The following is a 24,021-nucleotide window of genomic DNA, read 5'->3' as shown; positions in this document are numbered from 1 at the left end:
GAATTATTATATTAAAATAACAGTTTTGTAAAGGCAATCTGTAAACCTTATTCACTAAAAGAAAAGGAGTACTTGTGACACCTTAGAGACTAACAAATTTATTAGAGCATAAGCTTTCGTGAGCTACAGCTCACTTCATCGGATGCATTTGGTGGAAAAAACAGAGGAGAGATTTATATACACACACAGGGGAGAACATGAAACAATGGGTTTATCATACACACTGTAAGGAGAGTGATCACTTAAGATAAGCCATCACCAGCAGCGGGGGGGGGAAAGGAGGAAAACCTTTCATGGTGACAAGCAAGGTAGGCTAATTCCAGCAGTTACCAAGAATATCAGAGGAACAGTGGGGGGTGGGGTGGGAGGGAGAAATACCATGGGGAATAGTTTTACTTTGTGTAATGACTCATCCATTCCCAGTCTCTATTCAAGCCTAAGTTAATTGTATCCAGTTTGCAAATTAATTCCAATTCAGCAGTCTCTCGTTGGAGTCTGTTTTTGAAGCTTTTTTGTTGAAGTATAGCCACTCTTAGGTCTGTGACCAGAGACTAATAAATTTGTTAGTCTCTAAGGTGCCACAAGTACTCCTTTTCTATTTCCCCATGGTATTTCTACCAACCCACCCACCCCCCACTGTTCCTCTGATATTCTTAACTGCTGGAATTAGCCTACCTTGCTTGTCACCATGAAAGGTTTTCCTCCTTCTCCCCCCTGCTGCTGGTGATGGCTTATCTTAAGTGATCACTCTCCTTACAGTGTGTATGATAAACCCATTGTTTCATGTTCTCTGTGTGTGTATATAAATCTCTCCTCTGTTTTTTCCACGAAATGCATCCGATGAAGTGAGCTGTAGCTCACGAAAGCTTATGCTCTAATAAATTTGTTAGTCTCTAAGGTGCCACAAGTACTCCTTTTCTTTTTGCGAATACAGACTAACACGGCTGCTACTCTGAAACCTGTCCTTATTCACGAAAGTAACTCCTTTATTGAAGTTTGGCCTTCTGTGAGAGTTGAATTCTTAAATTATTACTTTGAAGTTAACTAAAATATATTAAAATAAATTACAAATGGATTTTGTTTGTTGCAAATTCCTTGTTGTCAATCCTTCCATGTTCCAGGATCAAAGCCACGGTATACTTGGAGATTTTACCCTTAGTGGAATAACAGAACGCTACAAGGAAGATGGGTTATTTTATCAGTCCATCAAACTGCTTGGGCAAGACCCAGAAGAAAAACTAACTGACGTAGCTGAATTTGACTTTTACTCTGGAGACTAGAAATAAAAGAACCTATTACAACAATCAATTACTTCCTTAAATGTGTTTTCCAGAGTATAAAATAAACCTTGAATGGGTATTGTCATAAGACTGTTCACATGCATACCAAGGGTCCCTTTTATTCCTTTCCTACCATTCAGAAAGGAAAACCAAAAGTTTCCTAGGAACTTTCAGCAATGGAACCCTGAACTTTAGGCTTTCTTAATAGTGAGAGTTGACTATTATTTCCTCCTTTAAAATAAAACCAGACTGGTTCATCTTAACTTAAATATTCTTCTCTCAGTTCTTCCATGTGTAGTAGTAGATTTTCTGAGCTTTGAGTTTTAGAAGAGAGAGGATTTTTTTTATTGTGCACACACAGTTTTAACTAGGAAAAGCAGAGCTTCTTTCTCTTTCCTCATTAGTTAAGTTCTGCATTATCTTATCAAATTTCAGATCAAAATAAAAATTCGCTCCATTCTTTGAAAACACCTGTTGTTCCTTCTGGTGTCTAGCTGCCAGCCTTACTAAGTTCATGGTCTCCTGAGCTGCTTATCTGATCAAACCACCTCATGGGGATTACGTAACACTTTGCAGTACAGAGGAGTATGCTTTATATTCAGTTCCAGATCTTTAGCAGTAGTAGTTGTACCTCAACATCTTGAAGAATCACACTTACTGTAGGGTAAGTAACCGTTCTTTATTTCTGACATCACTAACACTTCCCTTCGATTGGGAAGCGCAAGACTGCATCGATCCATCCAAAATAAGGAAGGCCACAGACTGAAAAATATTTTTAGATATGTGGCTTTGTTTTTAGGCACGTTAATGTTCTGCAGAGAGTCTGCGAAATGTTTGTAGACAGTCAGTGCTGGGGTTGTTGTGATAGACTCTTAATGTTCTTAGTTGGCATTTGGATTTGTGGTCCTGGTGCCTGGATTGGAGGCTATTACATGTTTCTACTAAGCTTTTCTCCCTTTTGAAAGTAATTTTGGTGGAAGTAACAATAGTGAGGAAAAATAGTGCATGTGTGGTGGTGTGAAGTAAATTACTGTATAATAGCTGCTTTTTCCTTTTGTATGTGTGAATTTAGTACTTGTGAAAAGTGTTAGCTATGAAGCCTTCTACCCACAAAACGGGTCCAGTACAAGTAATGGCAGTGCATATGTATCCTCCCTAGTTCATAGGTGTAGTTCAGCCCTGACGTGAAGAAAACATCTTAGGGTAAAGAGGTAATTTGGTTCCTATGCCCATTCAATTACTGTTTTGCAGTAAGGGTCAGTTAGTACCTATAGGAGTGTAGACATCTGTCCACTGGGAATTGGAGTGAGATCTGTTAATCCTTAATGTTAAGAAAAAAACAAAAAAAAATACTTAAAAACATTCTGAATGAATGGAGGTATTAGGTGCAATGAGGTGTACAAACCCCACCCTGGAGAGGAAAGGGACAAGGAGGCTGCTCTGGGCCCACATCACACCTGCAAGGCATGCACTGGCTGGTGGAGGAGCTTAAAAGGTGAGCAGAGTAGCTCACTTGCAGGAAGCCAGTGGAGGTGATCTATGTTCTGAACTCTGCAAAGGGAGCACTGTAGGAGGCCCAGCTGCCAGAGCTCCTGTTTACTGATGGTCTGCCCAACTTGCTGAAGGAAAAGGACTAGATATTTGCAAAGTTGAAGACTTAGATTCATAGATACTAAGGTCAGAAGGGACCATTCTGATCATCTAGTCCGACCTCTTGCACAGCGCAGGCCACAGAATCTCACCCTCCCACTCCTATGAAAAACCTCACCCATGTCTGAGCTATTGAAGTCCTTAAATCATGGTTCAAAGACTTCAAGGAGCAGGGAAGCCTCCCTCAAGTCAACCATGCCCCATGCTACAGAGGAAGGCGAAAAACCTCCAGGGCCTCTCCAATCTGCCCTGGAGGAAAATTCCTTCCCGACCCCAAATATGGCAATCAGCTAAACCCTGAGCATATGGGCAAGATTCACCAGCCAGATACTACAGAAAATTCTTTCCTGGGTAACTCAGATCCCATCCATCTAATATCCCATCTCAGGGGATTTGGCCTATTTACCCTGAATATTTAAAGATCAATTACTTACCAAAATCCCATTATCCCATCATACCATCTCCTCCATAAACTTATCAAGAAGAATCTTAAAACCAGATAGATCTTTTGCCCCCACTGCTTCCCTTGGAAGGCTATTCCAAAACTTCACTCCTCTGATGGTTAAAAACCTTCGTCTGATTTCAAGTCTAAACTTCCTGGTGGCCAGTTTATACCCATTTGTTCTTGTGTCCACATTGGTGCTGAGCTGAAATAATTCCTCTCCCTCTCCTGTATTTATCCCTCTGATATATTTATAGAGAGCAATCATATCTCCCCTCAACCTTCTTTTAGTTAGGCTAAACAAGCCAAGCTCCTTAAGTCTCCTTTCATAAGACAAGTTTTCCATTCCTCGGATCATCCTAGTAGCCCTTCTCTGTACCTGCTCCAGTTTGAATTCATCCTTTTTAAACATGGGAGACCAGAACTGCACACAGTATTCTAGGTGAGGTCTCACCAGTGCCTTGTATAACGGTACTAAAACCTCCTTATCCCTACTGGAAATGCCTCTCCTGATGCATCCCAAAACCGCATTAGCTTTTTTCACAGCCAGATCACATTGGCAGCTCATAGTCATCCTATGATCAACCAATACTCCAAGGTCCTTCTCCTCTTCCGTTACTTCTAATCGATGCGTCCCCAACTTATAACTAAAATTCTTGTTGTTAATCCCTAAACGCATAACCTTACACTTCTCACTATTAAATTTCATCCTATTACTATTACTCCAGTTTATAAGGTAATCCAGATCCTCTTGTATAATATCCCGATCCTTCTCCGAATTGGCAATATCTCCCAGCTTTGTATCATCTGCAAACTTTATTAGCACACTCCCACTTTTTGTGCCAAGGTCAGTAATAAAAAGATTAACTAAGATTGGTCCCAAAACCGATCCCTGAGGAACTCTACTGGTAACCTCCCTCCAACCTTACAGTTCGCCTTTCAGTAGGACCCGTTGCAGTCTCCCCTTTAACCAATTCCTTATCCACCTTTTGATGTTCATATTGATCCCCATCTTCTCCACTAATAATTCCCCATGTGGCACGGTATCAAATGCCTTACTGAAATCTAGGTAAATTAGATCCACTGCATTTCCTTTATCTAAAAAATCTGACTTCTTTGATTTATTTTGTTTTACATGTCTTTCCTGTTCCTTGTTGCATGGAACTCCAGAGTGCAGGACTCAGTGACCTACCTTTGGACACTACATTGGAACCCGGAGGAGAGGGCAGGTTCAGGTTCCCCTACCCACTCCCATTGATCTGGAGACAAAAAGTCTCTCCCTGATACTAGAGACTAAGGACCAGAATACCCCCCAATCTAGAGAGTCCTGCCTCTGGGAATTTGGCCATGTGAAGCCCCTTGTTGGTCATCAGAACTAGCGTTTGTTGGATTCAGACCCCGGAAGAGATGGACGCAGCTTATGGCCCAGCTAGAGGTCTGAGTCTCCGAGGGGCAGGGCTGGAGCAGCTATCAAGAGTGGGACACCAAGACAGAAGAGCGCCTGTAGTGCCTGATCATTAGGCAGCACCTATGGGGGAGCAGAGCCTTTCACACTAGTTAACATGAAAAATACATTTGCTCTTTCATTAACAGATCTGTTTCATACCAACATTCCTGGAAGTGCATCGATTACTTTGGTGTGCTATGGTGAATTCATGTTGAATTTTTGTTCTGTTTACTTCATGGGCAATTCCAATTCCCATCATTATCTACTGGTTCAGGGGTAAATGTGAAATATGGTTTTCCCCTCAGATTTCCTCTTCCTTTTGAAGTAGCATGAAATTTGGAATATTAATGATATGCATTATCAGAGAGGAAATAATGTTTTGGATTATGTTACTACTGCTTAGAGTTTTTCTATCCAGGTACTTAAATGGCTTCCATCACCATACATAGCTGAGCAGCTGTCAGGTATTTAAGTATAGAAATATATAATCTTGCTTCAGTTTCAAATATTTGTTTTCTTCACTTGCTTGCTGAATATGTGCATGCTTCTGTAGGGCAGAGTACCATTCTGTATAGACACTTAGTGATCCTCAGTCATTTCTGCCACTAGGTCTACTAAAACTGCTAACAAATGTGGTGAATGGGTAGACTGCATGCCAAGTGGCAAAGGGTATGTCTACACTGCAATGAAGAACACACGGCTGGCCCGTGCCAGCCGACTCAGGCTCGTGGGGTTATTTCATTGCAGTATAGGCTTCCAGGCTTGGGCTGGAACCTGGACTTTAGGACTCTCCCACCTGATAGGGTCCTCAAGCCTGAGCTCCAGCCCGAGACCAGAAGTCTACACAGCAAAGAAACAGCCCTGTAGTCCATGCCCCATGAGCCCAAATCAACTGGCAGGGCCAACCACGGATGTCTAGTTGCTGTGTAGACCCACCCCTAGTGCACGTAGAGCTTTATAACAGGTAGAATGTTACAAAGAATGGAATCCCTTGCCCTGGGGAACTTTTTAGTTTAAAATTATGAGTGTACAATTCAAATCAGAACAAACACAGTGGTGGCTGATCTTTATAGCTAGAAAGCTTTGCAGAAAAGATGCATTTCCAGGAACATGTTGAAGCAGGAAAGAAGAGTGCTTAGGGACATAAGTTAGTTGGCATGCAGTTCCAAGTGAAAGGAACAGCATGTAAGAAGGCAAAGAGACAAAGGAGTAGTTAATGGGTGGAAAGTAGGCAGCTGGAAGGGGGAGTGTAAGAGCTCATCAAGGAAGTGATATTGGCAGGAAAGGAGTTGTAAAACATGCGATTGCTTTTTTCCCCTATTAAGGCACTATCTGTGCTAAAATACAACAATTGAGGGACCTAGTTACAATAGTGAAAGTAATACCGTAGACAGGACTGAAACTCATACGTGGGCTAACGCTTTAGCAATACAGATTTCCTGCGTAGTGGTATGTGACAACTTTTCATCCTTGTCAGGGCAGCAGGGACAGTCATGTCATACGTAGGCTCCCTGGCTTTTTTTTTTTTTTTTAAGACTATAGTGTGGATGGTGCTATAAAGAGATGGGCAGAGTGACCAAAAACAATACTGTTTGATTGGCATTTTGGATGGGTTGGAAGGAGAAGAGGAAGGTAAGGGAAGGCCTGAAAACAGGAAGTTTTAGTAGTTGAGGTGGGAAACAATTTGTCCATACTCTGGTTCTAGCAGTGGGAGGAGAGTCTGTCTGATAGATGTTACGGTCAGAAGGGATCACGTGATCATCTAGTCTGGCCTCCGCACATCGCAGGCCACAGCACCTCACTCACTCCTGTAATAGACCCCTAGCTTCTGGCTGAGTTACTGAAGTCCTCAAATCATGGGTTAAAGACGTAAGTTACAGACAATCCACCATTTACACTAGTTTAAACTTGCAAGTGACCCATGCTGCAGGAAAAAAAAAAAAACACACCTTGGGATCTCTGCCAATCTGAGCCAGGGGATAATTCTTTCCTGACCTCAAATATGGTGATTACTTGGACCCTGAGCATGTGGGCAAGACCCACCAACAGATACCTGGGAAAGAATTTTCTGTAGTAACTCTCCTTCTAGTGTCCATTTTCAGCAGTTGGGGATTTTTGCTACTGGCAGTCACCAATGGGCCACATGCCATTGTAGGCAGTCCCATCATACCATTTCCTCAATAAATTTATCAAGCTCAGTCTTGAAGCCAGTTAGGTTTTTTACCCCCTCTGCTCCCCTTGGAAGGCTGTTCTGGAACTGTCTTTGGTTATAAGATGGAATGAAAGGCCTGAATGCAGTGGGGATGGAAAGGAGGCATCAGAGATTGACAGCAATTTGGCTAGTTGGTGGTCACAAGAAGGATGCATGTTAGTAACATTGGTGTGATGGAAAGAGTTTTGAGTGGGAAGCAACTCAGTTTGGGTTATGTTGCAGTTGAATTAACAAGAAGACATCAAAGTTGGAGATGTGAGACAAGACAGAGGATGATAAATTGGTGGATAAATCCTTAAGAGGAAGAGGAGCATGTTTGCAAATATCAGTAGTGCTCAGAGCAAACAGGTTTTTTAAATTTTAAACAATTCTCTTAAGTCTCAACTGTGTGATGCTTTTGATTATTCTATGTGGGTTTAAACTAGAGCTTGAAGGATCAGCACAGTACCACCCAGAGTCCTTGCTGTTCATATTTGTTTTCATATGTACAATATTTTGCTTTCTTAAAAAGTCATTCTCCTATATATGTGTCACTTACAGTTTCTGAACTGAATTTAGAGTTCCTTGTCTTTGAGAGAAGAGCAAATTACAAGCAAAGTACTCTTGGCATTTAATTGCCTGCCCTTCTTCTATTCATTCTTTTCTGGATGCAACAAAGGTACAACCTCCTACCAGATTGTGTGAGTCCTTAGAGCAAGTGAGGCTGTCGTGACATTTAGTAATGCATTATAAGACATTAAGTAAACTATTAATGAATGTCTTCCAACACTGTTCCTTTTAAGATTCATTTAACTAATTAAATATCAGGGCAGCATCAGCATGTGCCTGGTTATCTTCCTGTCTGTATATAGTTTTCCAACTTTGCCAATAAAGTTTTTTTTAAAAAGCCTTTAGTCTATTCCGATAGAGAAAATTTTCCTCAGCTAAAAGGCCTGAATGGTGTGCCTCAGGTTAAACTGGGCCACTGGCACTTGAAAAATGTAGCCCTTAAATTCCTTAGCTTTGAAGATCAAGGAAATAGAAAGATGATTCACTGTACTTAAAATAACTCTTGTTACCAAATACTGTCTTTTGATTTCTTCTAGATCCTAATTATCTCATGGCGAATGAACGCATGAACCTGATGAATATGGCTAAACTGAGTATAAAGGGGTTGATTGAATCAGCACTTAATCTGGGGAGAACACTGGACTCTGACTATGCACCTCTTCAGCAGTTCTTTGTAGTGATGGAACACTGCCTTAAACATGGCTTGAAAGGTAAGAATGTTACTCTAAATGCCTACCTGACTTCTCCTGTATTATGTATAGGGGATATGAATGCCAAGAATAGTCATTTTCAAAATCTAACTTTTTAATTATAGGTACCAAATCAGACTAAATAAAAGACCAATACTATATTCCTACATTTTTCTTCAGCAAGCTCTTAAAATGATGTACCAGTTTTATAGGTAAATAACAGTACAATCCCTTTGGAATTATACATTGCATCCTATATGATAAATTAATCAGTCATGATTGATGATGTTATGGTGAATGTCAAAGGCATTCATTCCCATCAGCTATTTATTCTATTAATAATAATGAAAAAATTGATCCTTAAGAAGAAGCCTAAGGACTGATGTCCTACAAAGACATGGTGTAAATGAAAGTGACTTCAGAATATCATGTATTAGAGTTTTGACATGTATATGAAGTCCCTGTAGTACATAAAATAAAATGGACTGCTTCTTCAGCATACCTGGGATATACTCAGCCACAAGGGGTACAAGGATTCTTAGGTGCCTTTACATTACCTTTTTGCCCCTCTGAACCTAGGTACTGCCAGGGCTGAGCCAATCCCCATTGCAAGTTTGAGTAATTCAAGACTGCTCTAACTGGTGCCAGTGAATGCCCATTCCCAAGGGACTGTTCTGCCAGTCAGGATTGCTCAAGTGCATTGTGCTCCAGACTACCCACCATGCCAGTAGGGCCAGAAACAGCTGATACTGGACTGGCTACATCAGCCCACAGTTAGGAGAATCCTCAGCTGCTGTTGCAAGGCAGCTTTAAAGGCCTCTTGTCCCTGCTGAAGTGCTGAGGATCTGACACAGTAGATTCCAGCACCTGATAAAAGAATACATTTTTTTCATGCACCAAGACAAAGAATTTGTACTGTGCTCCTCAAAGGAGCCAACACGGATGTGTTATATTATGTGGTTCATGTAGGTCTTTTTTTCTTAATGTTAAGGAAACAGTTGGACTGTTGATGTATTTTTCAAGCCAGTGTTTAAATTTACTTTTTCCAAAACCTAAATCCCAAATCTTCAAAGGTGTGTACGTAATTTTGAGTATGCCAGACTTGCATAGTGGAACATCATTGTGCGTCCATACAAGTATAGATGTGCACAAATCCAAAATTATATGCCCAGTTGGCAGTTTGGCTTTAAAAGCCAACTTTATGAAATACCAGCACACTGTTGTTTTAAGTGAGCACTTTAAGTACATTACACGAGTTGAATGATCATTTGATTAAAAAAAAACTTAGCTAAAATGACCCCAACAGAAAAGACTTAAGAATTCTGAAAATAGATAGGAGAGGGATTTTGCCTTCCCTTTCATGGAGGGAGTTGCACAGAAAAGACTGCAACACTGGGAGGCCTAGCCTCTGGTCTGGTTTAAATATAATCTTGGAACGATGAACAGAGTCAGTCCATTTAATTTCATTTGATCTGTGATGTCATAAATTGAAGAAAAAAAATCTGCTCGTGGGCATAATCATGTGTAAGGAGTGTGTAGGGTTGTCTTTCACAGATTCGTGTAATTTTTAAACCAATTTTGTTCAATGTGCAGTTGACTAGGAACTGTTGCTGAATGATTGGTGAGAAAATTAGTTCCTCAGGAAACTTATGATTCCCTAACTTTCTGTTCCTCCTCATGCATTAGAAATGTAGTATTTTTCCTCTTGCTATTGTAGCAGTATGAGCTTTCTCATTAGTTTTGTTACTTTTGTAAACTTTAGGGGTGTGTGGTTTAAACCTGAAGTGCACTTTTCAAAATGGGCAAGCAGTGTGTATTTGACTTTAATAATCTGTGTACCTAATCAAAATGCTAAAAGTCTTCACTGATATTTTTTTTTTACTGCCTTTATGAATGTTATTACTTTGTTGCAACGAAAATTGCAGATTTTTTGAAAAATGGGCAGGAGGTTGTATAAATTCCCTGCAGCTTCTATAAGTACTTCCTGCAAAGCTATTTTAGTGGTTTACAGTAGTAGTTATTGAATTAGTAATTCTTACGGTGGCTATAGTAGCAATATGTTTGGGGGGAATAGTTTTCCTTTTTTATAACAGTAGAAGAACATCAGCATTGCAAAGTGGTGCTACAGTGCAGGTTTAGAAAAATTAACTTGTCCAATCAGTAGTGAGTGAAAAAAACATCCATCATGAGTGTGGATGTCTAAGCTATTAACTTCTGCGTTCAAGTTAGAAACGGAAACAAACTAGTTAGGGTTTTGAAAATAACCATCCAAAACCTGTGTATAAATCAACACAGTGTTGTCTACCCAACTCTGCAGAAAGACTGCTTTCTTGCTTCAAGTGCTGTCCATACCTTTGGCATAAACAAATTTTGGATCAGTTTCAGTGCTGCTGTTCAGAATCCTATGAATAGTTGTGAAATTGTCAACCAAATTAATTGCATGCTGTTGCTGCTTGAGAAACTATGAGCAAAGGTGGAGGCAGGCGTTGGGGAGAGGCTATGGGAGGAGTAGAGCAGCGAAGACCTTACCCTCGTGAAGGAGTGTTGGACGCTGCACAGGAGAGTAAAGAAGCCAAGCTTCTCTCATCCAGTAACTAACTAGAGGGGATGGAGTTCTTACTTACTAGCAAAATGCTGATCTGACAGATGACACCACCCCACACCCAGAAGAAAGGCCTGTGACAGCATCCTGGTAGAAATTCTACCCCAGCAGCTGTTGTTGGTGAAGAGGCTAGGGTGCTCACCTGTATGTTGTTCTGGCTCTCGCAGGTGAGCCCCCAGGTACCATATTTGGTATCTGCCTTTGCTTAGGAAGTGTCTGTTTCAAGCCCTGAGCAAGTGCAGTGTTCTTATACATACATACATCTCCTATGCTTGAAAACATAAAAAGCAATCGGTCACACACTGAGCAAGTAGTAAGTATAATATTCTGCTTCTGAATTGATCCCTGAACCCAGCTGTTTACAGGAAGTTAAATATAAATTGCAGAAGAGCATTGTCAGTAATAATTCTGAAACCAGAACTTTCCGGAGATGTGGACTAGCGCACCTTCCTGTAGCAGATTGTGGCATTACTGGCACACCTGCCTCAATTCCCCACTAGAGTCCCCAGAAATAGTCCACGGAGTCCTACCAAGAATAAAGATAGTCCTTGTGGGGTTTATTTTATTACAAAAGTTCCATGAACATAAATCCATAACGAAGGTCCCACAACCATATCCAGATTTTCCCAGCATAGTCCAAACGGTACATTCAGTATACAGCTCCAGCGTCCTTCCCCAAGCCTCGGCTCTCCAGCTTAGCCCCTCCAGCTGGTGTGCAACCCTGCTCTTCCCAGGGGGAACCCCCACAGCCTCTGTGCTGGGAGCATCTTACTCCCCCATCCCTGTCATGGTTCCTCTGGGTCCAGGTCTCTGGCCCCGGAGGTGTCAGTGGATAAGCTGCACAGCCCTTGCAGCTGATGTGCACTCCTGCCATCAGCCCTCTCCAGCTTCGAGCCAGTAGGCAACTCCCTCTGCTGCTTGCTTCTGCCTTCAGCCTCTTCCAGTGCTCGCTCTCTGGCTTGAGGACACCAGATAGCAAACGCTCTTGCCGCTCTCCCACCTTCAACCTTCTTCCTGGTCCCAAACCTACAGCCTCTCTGAAGGCCCTCCCAGGGAAGAGCTCTCTGCAACTTTCCTGAGAGACCCTCTCCCAAATGACTTTCACCAGGGCTTTCCCTGACCTTACAGCCCCCAGGTGTCACCTTGCGCTCTTAATTTGTCAAATGCAGCTCCTGCGCTAGAATAGGAGAGCTGGCCCTGCTTCATTTACTGGGCTAGACACTCTGGGTCAGTCTCACTTCTGCTTTTAGTTCCACTTTGAACAAATTTGAGAATGTACTTAAGACAGTACAGATGTGAGAGAAACTAATAATCTATTTATATCTTCTTGTTCTAGCCAAGAAGACTTTTCTTGGACAAAATAAGTCATTCTGGGGACCTCTGGAGCTGGTAGAGAAGCTTGTTCCTGAAGCTGGAGAGATCACAGCAAGTGTTAAAGATCTGCCGGGGCTTAAGTAAGTGAAATCCTGGGTAGGTCTACACTTCTTCAGTAAAACACTCACAGTTGGCCCAGGTCAGCTGACTCTTGCTCACAGGGCTCATGCTGAGGGGCAATAAAATTGCAGTATAGATGTTCAGGCTGAGGCCTGGGTTCTGGGACCCCTGCAAGTGGCGAGGGTCTCCGGTCTGGCAGGAGCCCAGGCCCTCTAATATCAGCACCCCACAGCCTGAGCCCTGCGAGCCTGAATCAACTGACATAGGCCAGCTACATGTGTTTTATTGCAATGTAGACCTGTCCCCCTGATCTGTTGCTTTCCAGGCAGAATCGTAGGGTTAGAAGGTCATAGGGTTAGAACCCCCTGCCAAGATGCAGGATTTGTTGTGTCTAAGCTATGCAAGACAGATGGCTATACATCCTCTTTTTGAAAACCTCCAAACGAAACATGCCCAGTTCTTTCAGCCTTTGCTCATATGGCTTGCATTCTGTCCCTTTGATCATCTTCATCTTTGTCACTCGCCTCTGGATCTTTTCTATACATTGGTGACCAGAAGTGGACATAGTACTTCAGCTGAGGCCTAACCAGCGCTGAGTAAAGCAGTACTATCACCTCCGTGACTTGCGTGCTACGCTTCTGTTAATGCAATCTAAAATTGCATTTGCCCTTTTTGGGGGGGTGGGGAGGAGGGGACAACAGCATTACATTGTTGACTCAGTACTGTAGGGTTTAATTGTAAGTAAGAGCTGAAAGTGAAAGCAATTAATAGGGCTTTATCTGTAGCTTCTAACCAAAACAAGCAAAGGAATTAGTGGTGGAGAGGATGTTTTTTCATTATAAAAGAGCAAGGAGGCTTCCTGAAGAACTGCACACTTAGTACTGGCAATAAATGAATGATATGTGGAGGGACCAGAAACAGGTCTTATTGAATCTCTTTCACTCTAGCTCAAGAAAAGTGGCATTAAAGAGAGAGAACATTAGATAGGAATTTTCTGTGATATCTTGGAACACTGGAGATACAGAGGTTGATTGACTTTTTTTAAAAAAAAATCCTTTTCTTTTAATTTAAATAAATGGAAGACTTGGTAGTGACCAAAAAGGCAAACAAGATGTTGGATTGCATTCGGGAGACAGAATCATTCTTGAAATATAGTACCTTTATATTACATAGCCACCTGAGATACTGTGTTCAGTTTTGCTTCCCCCTTTCAAAAAGAATAGAGCAGAAATAGAAAATATCTACAGAAGTGCAACAAAAATGAATAGAGGCTAAGGAAAACTTCCCCCTGAGGAGGGACTAAGGATTAAGACTTCTTAATTCATAGAGGAGATGAATAGGCAATATGACAGAGGTACATAAAATAACAAATATAGAGAAAGTGTCTCCTATATTCATAACTGAGGCTGTAATCCTGAAAGTTGTTCCATGTGAATAGAGTCTCATGCCCCCTGATTTCACTGAAGCTCTATGCATAATCTGCCTGCATGGTACAGCTTGTAGGATCAAGGTGCATTATTTACTGTTTCCTTTTATAAAAGACCGAGGGGATAAACAATAAAATTAAAAGGCGACAAAATTAAAACAGATGAACAAAAAACCCCAACCTTTGTACACATGTAAACTGATGGCTTTCATTGCCACAAAATGTTACAAAAGTCCAGAGCACTGTAGCATTAAAAAAGTAAACATACAAGGATAACAAAAATGTCTTAGGTTACACTATCTGGAATAAGGAAATGAAGTCCTCCACATGCTTCCTGATACAAGCCAGTTGACTACGTGCTGGGAGGTGAAAAATAATTTGCCTCTAATCATGCTACTGTTTATATGGGGGATTTACACTTTCCTTTGAAGCATTGGACACTGGCTGCTCTACGGCATACCAGATTAGGTGATCCATTACTCTGATCCAGCACGTCAGTTTCTACATTTCTAAAACCGTGTACGTTCCACCTGCTGGCCAAAATGGGGGAAGGAAGAAAGTGTGAAAGATTAACTAACAAAACCTTAAAACATTCTTGTTTGTTATGTTCAGAACTTCACCTAGCATTGAGAGAACCATATTTAATCAATACTCCAAATCCCCTGTTCAGTTCTTCAGCAGGCTGAGGGTTGGTTACCGGAGAGATATTTGGGCACCCACACTGTGTTAAAATCCAGAATGAGTGTGGCTGAATTGTTCTATTAACTTGCCTAGTATGACAATTGCATTTGACCCATTTCTCTATCCATGCCCCGTTACTTGATTTCTCTTAATGTTTCTGATAATCTTTGTCTAGATAAGTATTGCTAGCTCTTTGCAGAAACAGCACCCAAGAGGATTAAAAAGGGAAGATGGGAAAAAGACAAATGATTGCAGGGATAAACACTGTATGTGGGCACTTGCAGCTGCATACCCAAATTTCCACCTACAGTAATTGCTGAAAACTGCAACTTTGAGATAATGTGTAGATGGCAGAGATTTCAAGCAGAGTAAGACATTCAAGTTTGTGTGAATATATGTATTATAACATATGAGTAATTTCTTTGTTTTGTTTCTGGGCTTTGGTAGGACGCCTGCAGGTAGAGGAAGAGCCTGGCTTCGCCTGGCCTTAATGCAGAAGAAGCTTTCAGAATACATGAAAGCTTTGATTAACAGAAAGGATCTTCTCAGGTGAGCAATTCTTTCTCTCTTGAATCTGAGAGTTTCGTTTTATTCTCTGTCCTCAAGTGATGTAGATCCATTTCACTCAAAGGACATTTTATAATGCATTTTTATTACTCTGCAACAACTATACTTGTAGTTTTGATTTGGGACAGCGGCACTGGTGAAATCTAGAGCTTGTTTTGAGTGATGGGGAACTGTTCAGCTTTCTGCTTGCTATTCAAAAGCCATTATCTTCCACTGTTGTAATAACAGTATGCAAAAGATCAAAACATTTCATTTATTATAAAGAGGTGCTGTAACACAGGTAATTGGAATAAGGGGTCTGTATAGTGGGGAGGCAGTGTTCAGTGGATAGGGCACAGGGCTTTGGGCAAGTCATTTCACTTCTCTGTACCTCCGTTTCCCCATCCATAAAATGGAAATTGTCACAGGGTGTGCCACTCATTGCTAGTCTGGCGCCACTTCCTGGTCCCTCTGGGGATTAGCTCTCGAGGTCGATGCCCTTTCTGTGGTTTGGACATCATCGCTCCGTCTGTCTCTGGTCTGCAACTCCTCTCTCGCTCCAGAAACCTCAGTGTTGTCCTCTTCTTGACTCAGCCCTCCAGCTAGGTCACTCAGCGTTTTCCCCCCCCCCCCTTCTGGGGTACAGTCCTGCAATTCTCTCAGTCCCACAGTGACCCAGGCAGTCTTCCCATTCACTGCCTCTCTAATGCCACTTCCCCAGCAGCGGGTAGGACAGCCCGGGCCCACTCTCTATTCCAGCTTCCAGCCCGGGGACCCTACAACACGTAGCCAAAGTTGGCTCAGTTCCCAACGTTGCTGTGTACTCCCTGGGCTGCTTCCTGCTCTTCTGGCTTGCCCTTCCTTCTCCCAGGGTCTGCCAGTTTCACACTCCCTCCTCTCAGGGAGCAACTGCTGGCTGTACACCTCTGCAGCCTCCCAACCCTCCTGCCTCTTCCCAGGGAGTGACTGCCCTTTGTCTTATCCATATCCAAATTGTCTTAGAAGGTCACAGGGCAGGCGTGTAGTGGGTAATAAAAGCTCATGCCAATTTATCTGTAAGTGTCTCTTCAAACTCCAACTTGTTTTTTAAGGTTTGAGTGATGTAACACTTACTGTCTCTTTTGGTTCATCTTGCAGTGAATTTTATGAGCCTAATGCTCTCATAATGGAAGAAGAAGGTCACATAATTGCTGGCCTCCTAGTAGGGTTGAATGTCATTGATGCAAACTTCTGCATGAAAGGAGAAGACTTGGACTCACAGGTATTGGATATTAATAATCTGAATAATCCCAGCTGTTGTCAGTATTTCTGGGATGAATTGCACTCACTAGAATTATGCTGGTTTATGATTGTATAGTTTTAGATTATACCAATTAGTTAAACAAAGGGAATACAGGTTTCAGAGTAGCAGCCGTGTTAGTCTGTATTCGCAAAAAGAAAAGGAGGACTTGTGGCACCTTAGAGACTAACAAATTTATTTGAGCATAAGCTTTTGTGAGCTACAGCTCACTTCATCAGATGCATTCAGTGGCTTCTGGAACTGTATTGGCTACAAACGGTGACACTGGGTTTTGCAGGATAAAAAGTGTGTGTCTTATTTGCTGCTGTCTTTTATTCTACCTTCCTCCTCAATATTTTCCATTGGAGGTGAACCTTTTGTACTTGGTTTAGTCATTTAGATGTAACATCTTTTTTACATAGAAGTCCTGTCAAAACACTTTCCACTGCTACCTACTGTGCAGCGATGATCTGTCTCACGCTCTGGCAGAGTGCCACTGCCTCTGTTCCCTTTGTTCATTTTTTTTTAAAATGACCAGCCTGAGAGACCATCCCTTTTGTTTCTCTTTGCTGCTGCTCCTCATTGTGATCTGCATACAGGTCACAAACAGCAGAGTGAAACTTCGTACAAGGCAAAGGAGGAGGAAGTGAAAACTAAGAAATGAAGCTGGGGAAGAGAACTGAAAAGAAGGGGAATGCTGCTCTGACCAGGGTCAGGAGTATTAGTTTTTCTAAAAGCCTGTGTCAGGAAATCGTTTATAGCAGTTAACGAGAAGGAAGTAAGTTAACATGCATGTCTGATTCAGCTTATGTAGCTGGTGTATATAGGAGTGTGTTGATCAAGATCTGCTGTCCTTCCCTCCTTCCAGTACTCCACTTGCATTACAAAGGGTAGCAACTTGACCTTCTACTTGAGCTCATCCTTGTTTTTATCAGTCTGGGTAGATTGTTGGTATAGTGGATTTATCCTAGATTATAAATCAATGCATTGATCTTTTAAACAAACCAATGACATTGAAATTGTGTAGGTAAAAAGAATAATATTTAGGTAGAGTTATAGAGCCATATGTAAAATACTAAAATCTTCCTTTGTAGGTTGGAGTTATTGATTTTTCAATGTACTTGAAGGACGGGAACAGCAGTAAGGGCAATGAAGGGTAAGTACAAAGGGAAACCTGTGTCCTTTTTTGCAGAGGGGTTATTTGTTTGTTTTTTTTTTTGAGTAGTATTACAAGTTGACCCAGAATCCTATAGTTTTAATTAAAACACTGCAGTCATGCTGAATTCCATTTTTGTTCTAATTATAGTTCTGGGATGGAATTCAGAAAGCTAACAAAGGAAAGAACAGGAAAGTATCCAGAATCTCGGGGCAAGGGGTTGCATTTATTGACTTAACCAGCAATTAAATCGGAGAGCATTTTACAAAGCAAAAAGACTCAGCGATCAAACTTGTGGTAGGCCATTTTCTAGAGCTCTTTCAATTTAAGAGCTGCGTGGTTTGGAATTTTCTTTTTCCAAACAATTCTATGACCAGTAAGAGAGTCTTCAATCTTTAGCATCAAAGGGGGATGCATAAGAAATAAATCTCCTATTGTGTAAATGATCAGATTATGCTTATTGGATTAGTTTGAGTTCTTGTACCTGCATATATGCAAGTAGATGTACAACACTGTATAGGAACAGGAGATGGAAAAATACAGGAATATACAATACATACAAATATGACTTTCTGTACTTCTGAAATCCATTAAATCCTCTTCTTCAGTGATCAGAAGTTCTATCATTTTCTATTCATTTAGTGTTACCTTGATTCTTCAGAGTGAAATAGTTTACACTTTCCTCTTGTATTTGTCATTTTTGAAAAATAGTTTGTTTTTATTTAACTTTTCATGCTGGAAATGCATGAAACAAAGTCTGTTTTCAGCTTTTGTTGAGTGGATCGTAGGGGGATGACTTTGTTTTGTTAAGCTTGAAGGTAGTACGCAGAACAATACTGGTACTTGTTTGTTTGAATTTTCTCTTGCTAATTAAAATGTCTTCCTTGATTGATTGGGCATTCAATTGTGCAAATTATACAAACTTTGTCCTGCTAAAGGTTGTACTGATAACTTGTCCGAAGTCCAAGGGCTGTAAATAATTTATATATAGGCACAGATCACAACTGCTTTCATCTTTCAATATACGGACGTTTCACATGGAGGAATTCACACTCAGTCCTGTAGACTCCATCACAATCCAAATAGCCGTTTTCTCAGGTACAGATAGTTCTTAGATAGCAGTATTGTCTGCACTGACCTGTACTCTGAGAACTTTAAAGATGAATATCTTTGACCTTAGAATCTGAAGTTGAGAGATGGGAGCAAAGAGAAATTGTTTTTTCCTCTCTCTTCTCCCCTTCATCTGCTGAATGATTCCACTCTATATTCTTCCTTTGGCCCCATATAAGCATTTTGAAGTGACAGCATGCCTGTGTTACTTCTGCCTCAGACAGCCCCTTCATCAGGGAACCACTTTAGGCTCCATGCTAGGAATTCCCCCACCTTCAATGACAACCTAAACAGGTCAAGATGAAGGGACTTTCTTGGTAGGGAAGGTTGGATGGGGTAGAATGAGTTCTGCCTGGTAGTCCTGGCCTTTCTTCCCAGTGGTAACTGTTCTTTACAGAAGGTAAGGCCTATTGTCCCCTAGAGGCCTCAGGAAACACCACAGAACTGACCAGTATCTGAAGGATTAAAGATGAGCTGGCCATAGGAATGGCTAAAGCACAGCTCATAGTCCCATGAGACAATTGTTGCTTGTAGGTTGGGAGAGAACTGTATATCGGGAAACATGACTATTCACTGTGTCTGTTTTTCAGAGATGGTCAAATAACTGCTATTCTGGACCAGAAAAATTATGTAGAAGAACTCAATAGACACTTAAGGTAACAAGTTCTTTTCTATTATGGTATGCTCTAAGAGACATAAAGTGGTGGTTATATTTATTTTTAAAGTAACCAGTAGCTTTTTCTTTTTAATTTGACAGTGCCACTGTAAACAATCTGCAGGCAAAGGTGGATGCTTTAGAAAAATCCAACACTAAACTTACTGAGGAGGTAGGTGTAAAAAGGGTGCATCTTTATTGCCTGTGAAATTCCAAATTAAGGCGGAAGCGATACCTGATTCCTGGATTAAGTTGTAATGACTGATGTCTGTTAAAGGTGAACTGGAAAGCTGAAATTAATACTGAGTTAAGCATACGATTGTGGTGTTTGTTGCCACTAACTAGGCATGAAGGACCCTCAGCAAAAGAATGCTTTTTAAAATTAACTATTTAAAAAAACAAACATTTTCTCCTCTGAAATCTGATTGATACTTTGTGCTTATGGAAGGCATCCCAGAATGCATTGTATGAGACATCTTGGCTTGTTACCACATAACATTTTGATTAAAAAACAAAACAGAATGATACAAAGTTATCATGGTTTAAATGGATTTAAAACTGGCTAACTGGTAGGTCTCAAAATGTAATTTTAAATGGAGAATCATCAAGCAGGTATGTTTCTAGTGGGGTCTCACATGGTTCAGTTGTAGGCCTTTAGCTATTTACTTTTTTTTTAAATGACCTGGAAAATAAATCACAAAATCATCACTGATAACGTTTGTAGATGTCCCCAAAATGGGGGAGTAGTAGATAATGAAGAGGACAGGTCACTGATAAAGAGTGATCTGAATCACTTGGTAAGCTGGGCACAAGCAAACAATGCGTTTTAGTGTGGTCTTAAATACAAAAGTATATATCTAGGAACAAAGAACGTAGACCAAGCTTACAAGTCAGAGGACTCTATTTTTGGAAGCAGAGACTCTGAACAAGTTGAGGGTCATAGTGGATAATCAGATAAACATGAGCTGCCAGTGTGACACTGTGGCCAAAAGGGTTAATGTGATCCTTGCATGTGTAAACAGGGGAATCTCAAATAGGAGTAGAGAAGCTATTTTACTTCTCTGTATTTGTACTGGTGTAACCGCTACTGGAATAAAACGTCCAGTACGGGTGTTCACAATTAAAGAAGAATGTTGTTAAATGAGTGAGAGTTCAAAGGAGCCACAAGAATGATTAAAGGATTAGAAAACATGACTTAGACTTGAGGAGCTCAAACTATCACCTTATTTAGCTTAATGAAGAGAAGGTTAAGGAGTGACTTGATCAGTCTTTCAATACCTTGGTAAAGTACAAATTGTGGATAATGGGCTATTCAGTCTAACAGACAAAAAGGCTTGACAAGATCCGAGGGTTGGAAGTCAAAACTAGACCCATTCAGACTGGAAATAAGATATAATTTTTTTAAGGTGAGGGTAATTTAATCACTGGATCAATTTATCAAAGATTGTGGTAGATTCTCCATCACTAGCAACTTATAAATCAAGATTCGATCTTTTTCTGAAAGATACTCTCTCGTTCGAACAGGGATTATTTGGGGGAAGTTCTATGGCCTGTGTTATACAGGAAGTCAGACTAGATGCTCTCAGTGGTCCATTCTGGCTTTGGAACCTGTGAATCTATGAGTATCTTCAGTGAAGTGGGAATTTATGAAGAAATTTTCAGAGGATGTTTGTTTAAAAATGTATTTCTTTGGTAAATATCTGCTTCTGTAATCAGCTCTTACTCGGTGTTGTCATAGTGTATGTTGAAATGTAAGGATGACTTTTCCTGTATCTGCTCAAAATTTGCTGAATATAAATAAAAATGTGTCACTCTGCAGAAAACCCCCACAGACTGGTCACTTAGGTCAGTCAATACACAAATCTAGGTATAACTTTTTTTTCTTTCCTTTTCCATTTTTTCTTTGTAGTTCACCTTAAAGCCAGAAATGCATTCTAATCTTCCCCATTCTTCTATAGGCCTCCTATATGACTTTGGACAAGTCAGTAAATCACTTTCCCTCTATTTCCCATGTAAAATGGGGAATAATGAGTTTGGACTCGTGTCTTTTGTCTGTTTAGATTGTGTGCTCTTTGGGATGTAGCCTCTCTTAGCACAAAGGGAGTCTGATATCAGTTAGGATCTCTAGGTGGTATGATAATACAAATAATCTCTGGAAAAGGACAATAATGGCCTTACATTTTCATGTTTTGCTTACTCCAGATAGCTTTATACATCTGATTTAGTGAACAGTTCCAAAGATACATATTCAGATGGTCCTGTTACAAATGTAAAAAGTTTTGCAGTCTTCTCCTCTGGCATCCAGTTTCACTAATGGAGATGACTGTATCTTCTCATGTGGGGAAGGAAGAAAAGTTGTTATATTGTACAATTAAAAACTGAGTACTTTAAAAGGCAGCATTATTATGCTGCTGTTTTTGGTTATAGTAATAAATGGCCTTTTGTTTAAAGCCTGCAAAATTCACATGCTCTGCCAATCAAACGTATTTATATCTCCTACCAAATTAATACTTATCAAAGTATTTGTTGATAAACAGTTTATTTTCTGGTCACTCAGTGGAGTCTCCATACTGATTAAAGTAATAACTGACATTATAACAGCTCTGCCCACCAAAACTATTTGCAGCACATAGCTAATTAATTGTGTTGCATGTCATATCAATTCATGCATTTTGCATGAACTGTACAAAAGAATCATGGGTCTTGTCAGGATCCTCTTTATCCAGTTTTGTCATATAATGAAACCACTCAACCAATATCTTGCAATGTCATTGAGCTTTTGTTGAGTGGAGGAGGTTACATATGTTATGATTTACAAAGTAATTCACTCTGTGGAAAAGCTTTTCCAAGTTACTTTGGTTTGTTTCTGTATTAAAATAAGTAATCTATTGGTCATGGATGTCTTTCTCCCAGGAATTCCAATAGGAAGTAGGACAAAGAACCACTGCCCCAAGTAGGCCAGGGAAGATCTTTCTTCTGTTAAAATTTTCATATCGCACCCATCACTGTCTTATCTGAGTAACTGAGCACCTTGGTATCCAAGTGATGTAAATAGCTGTCTATCCAGCCAAGTGAAACATCAGTGTCTAAGTTACAATTTTCTGGTTTTGTTTACAGCTTGCAGTTGCAAACAACAGGATTATAACACTGCAAGAAGAGATGGAACGAGTTAAAGAAGAAAGTTCTTACCTCTTGGAAAGTAATCGTAAGGTCAGTGTGTGTCTGTTATGAATCTTTTTTTTTTAAGTGAGAATCTCACTTACTTATGCCATTGACGCACTCATTACTCAATCCCATCTTTTTTTCTAAAATCAAGGGGCACTCCATAGAACTGTTTCAAAGTTTTTACTTAACCAGATAAAATATGTTGGTATCCACTATGGAATCTATTTCTACCTTTTGGAAATTATAAAGATATTTCATCTGACTTTATAAATTGTTCCTACTTAAAATCTTATTATCTACGTCCTGCAAATGGCTAGACTGATTATACATGATTCCATTAAATAACGTGTGTTGCCGGAGGGAAATAGTAATGTCACAAGGATGTTACTTGCTGCATTAACTTAGTGAAGAGTATCAATGTTTGAAAACGGCAGAAGCAAATTGACAGATATGAGGATTCTGATAGTTTGATTTCCATCTGATTTGTTCTCTTTGTTAACTCTAGGTGACTAAGCAAGACAGAACTGCAGATGGACTTGCACTAAATGAAGCACGAAAACAGTTAAAGGAGGAGACTCAGCTACGGCTGGTAAGCTTGGTCTAAATTCAAAATTCGGTAAAGTATTAATATTTTATATAGTCATTCGTTGTCTAACAATTACCTTTTGCAAAGGGTATGTGTTATGGTCCAAGATGCAAGTAAAGGTGATAGTATTCCAAAATGCCTTGCTTAATAACTATTAATAACCTTGCCTAATAACTTCATTTTGTTTTAAAACAAAAGTCTACCAGAAGTAATTTTCCTGCTTCACAGAAGAATACTTACCAGATTTGGGTCAACATCACACAAAACGTACATTGAGCTTCTATTTTTGTATTTAAGAAATGTAAATTATATCCTTGGGCCTACAACATGGACGCCTGTCAGCTATTGTTATTCAGCACATGAGATAAGGGTGGGGAAAATGGTTGAAAGGGGTATTCTTGTGAAATAAGAGGTCTGCAAACATTTCCCTAATGAAAAATATAAATTTGGCCCAACTTGAGCTTTCTGATTGGTTGCCAGTGAAGTCAGATACATAGCTGTAATACTTTAACTGTTATGGCATCTGTTTTCCTTAATTTAATTTCTAAATTCTATTTATAATGGCAATAAGATATTCATAATGCAACATGATTAATAGTATGTGTTGATGGGGTGAAGGGCAGGGTGGATTATCACAAATTAGTTCAGTCACGTTCTAGTCAGAAGACTGGTTATAAAACATGATGTGTGTGTTTCAGGATGTGGAAAAAGAACTAGAGGTGCAGATTGGAATGAGACAGGAGATGGAACTGGCTATGAAGATGCTGGAAAAAGATGTTTGTGAGAAGCAGGATGCACTAGTGGCACTCAGGCAGCAACTAGATGATCTTAGGGCACTAAAGCATGAACTCTCCTTCAAGCTGCAGGTAGGGAAGGAAGCTAATGAAATGAAATGGTCCCTTTGTAGATATGGCATGTAGGAACCAACTAGACTTTTTTTCTTATCAGAAAGTCATTCATGAGGGAAGAAGAGGGTCACTTGTATACCTTTTCTTTTCGTCCTTGCCTCATCCTTCCCCATCTCTTAATCTCACTATGGATTCCGTTTGATTCCTTCCACGCTCAGCCTGCATTGAGACTGACCTTTCTAATTGAGGAAAGCTGAACGTGAC

General features: G+C 40.4%; 1 protein-coding gene across 15 annotated transcripts in view; it reads left to right on the top strand.

The window, feature by feature from the left end:
- RUFY3 (RUN and FYVE domain containing 3) overlaps positions 1 to 24,021 on the top strand; it is a 95,761-nt gene that overhangs the window by 34,490 nt on the left and 37,250 nt on the right. For 13 of the 15 annotated variants that reach the window (XR_006281018.1, XR_006281020.1, XR_006281021.1 and 10 more), the window contains 10 exons: positions 8,117 to 8,290; positions 12,208 to 12,325; positions 14,860 to 14,961; positions 16,096 to 16,219; positions 17,332 to 17,393; positions 19,094 to 19,159; positions 19,261 to 19,330; positions 22,276 to 22,368; positions 22,829 to 22,912; positions 23,608 to 23,775. Coding sequence is in view for 12 of the 15 variants with exons in the window: in XM_043513677.1 (XP_043369612.1) it covers positions 8,117 to 8,290; positions 12,208 to 12,325; positions 14,860 to 14,961; positions 16,096 to 16,219; positions 17,332 to 17,393; positions 19,094 to 19,159; positions 19,261 to 19,330; positions 22,276 to 22,368; positions 22,829 to 22,912; positions 23,608 to 23,775 (1,061 nt within the window). In the remaining 3 variants the exon portion in view is untranslated. Of the gene's footprint in view, positions 1 to 3,046; positions 3,053 to 6,447; positions 6,452 to 8,116; positions 8,291 to 12,207; positions 12,326 to 14,859; positions 14,962 to 16,095; positions 16,220 to 17,331; positions 17,394 to 19,093; positions 19,160 to 19,260; positions 19,331 to 22,275; positions 22,369 to 22,828; positions 22,913 to 23,607; positions 23,776 to 24,021 lie in introns of those variants that run through there. The other 2 variants (XM_043513682.1, XM_043513679.1) reach the window with 2 other exon arrangements.

The sequence above is a fragment of the Dermochelys coriacea genome, chromosome 4, assembly GCF_009764565.3.
Source record: "Dermochelys coriacea isolate rDerCor1 chromosome 4, rDerCor1.pri.v4, whole genome shotgun sequence".
In the NCBI taxonomy this organism is placed as follows: domain Eukaryota; kingdom Metazoa; phylum Chordata; order Testudines; family Dermochelyidae; genus Dermochelys; species Dermochelys coriacea.
The sequence above is the reverse complement of the archived record's forward strand: the minus strand, read 5'-3'. Positions and strand labels throughout refer to the sequence as shown.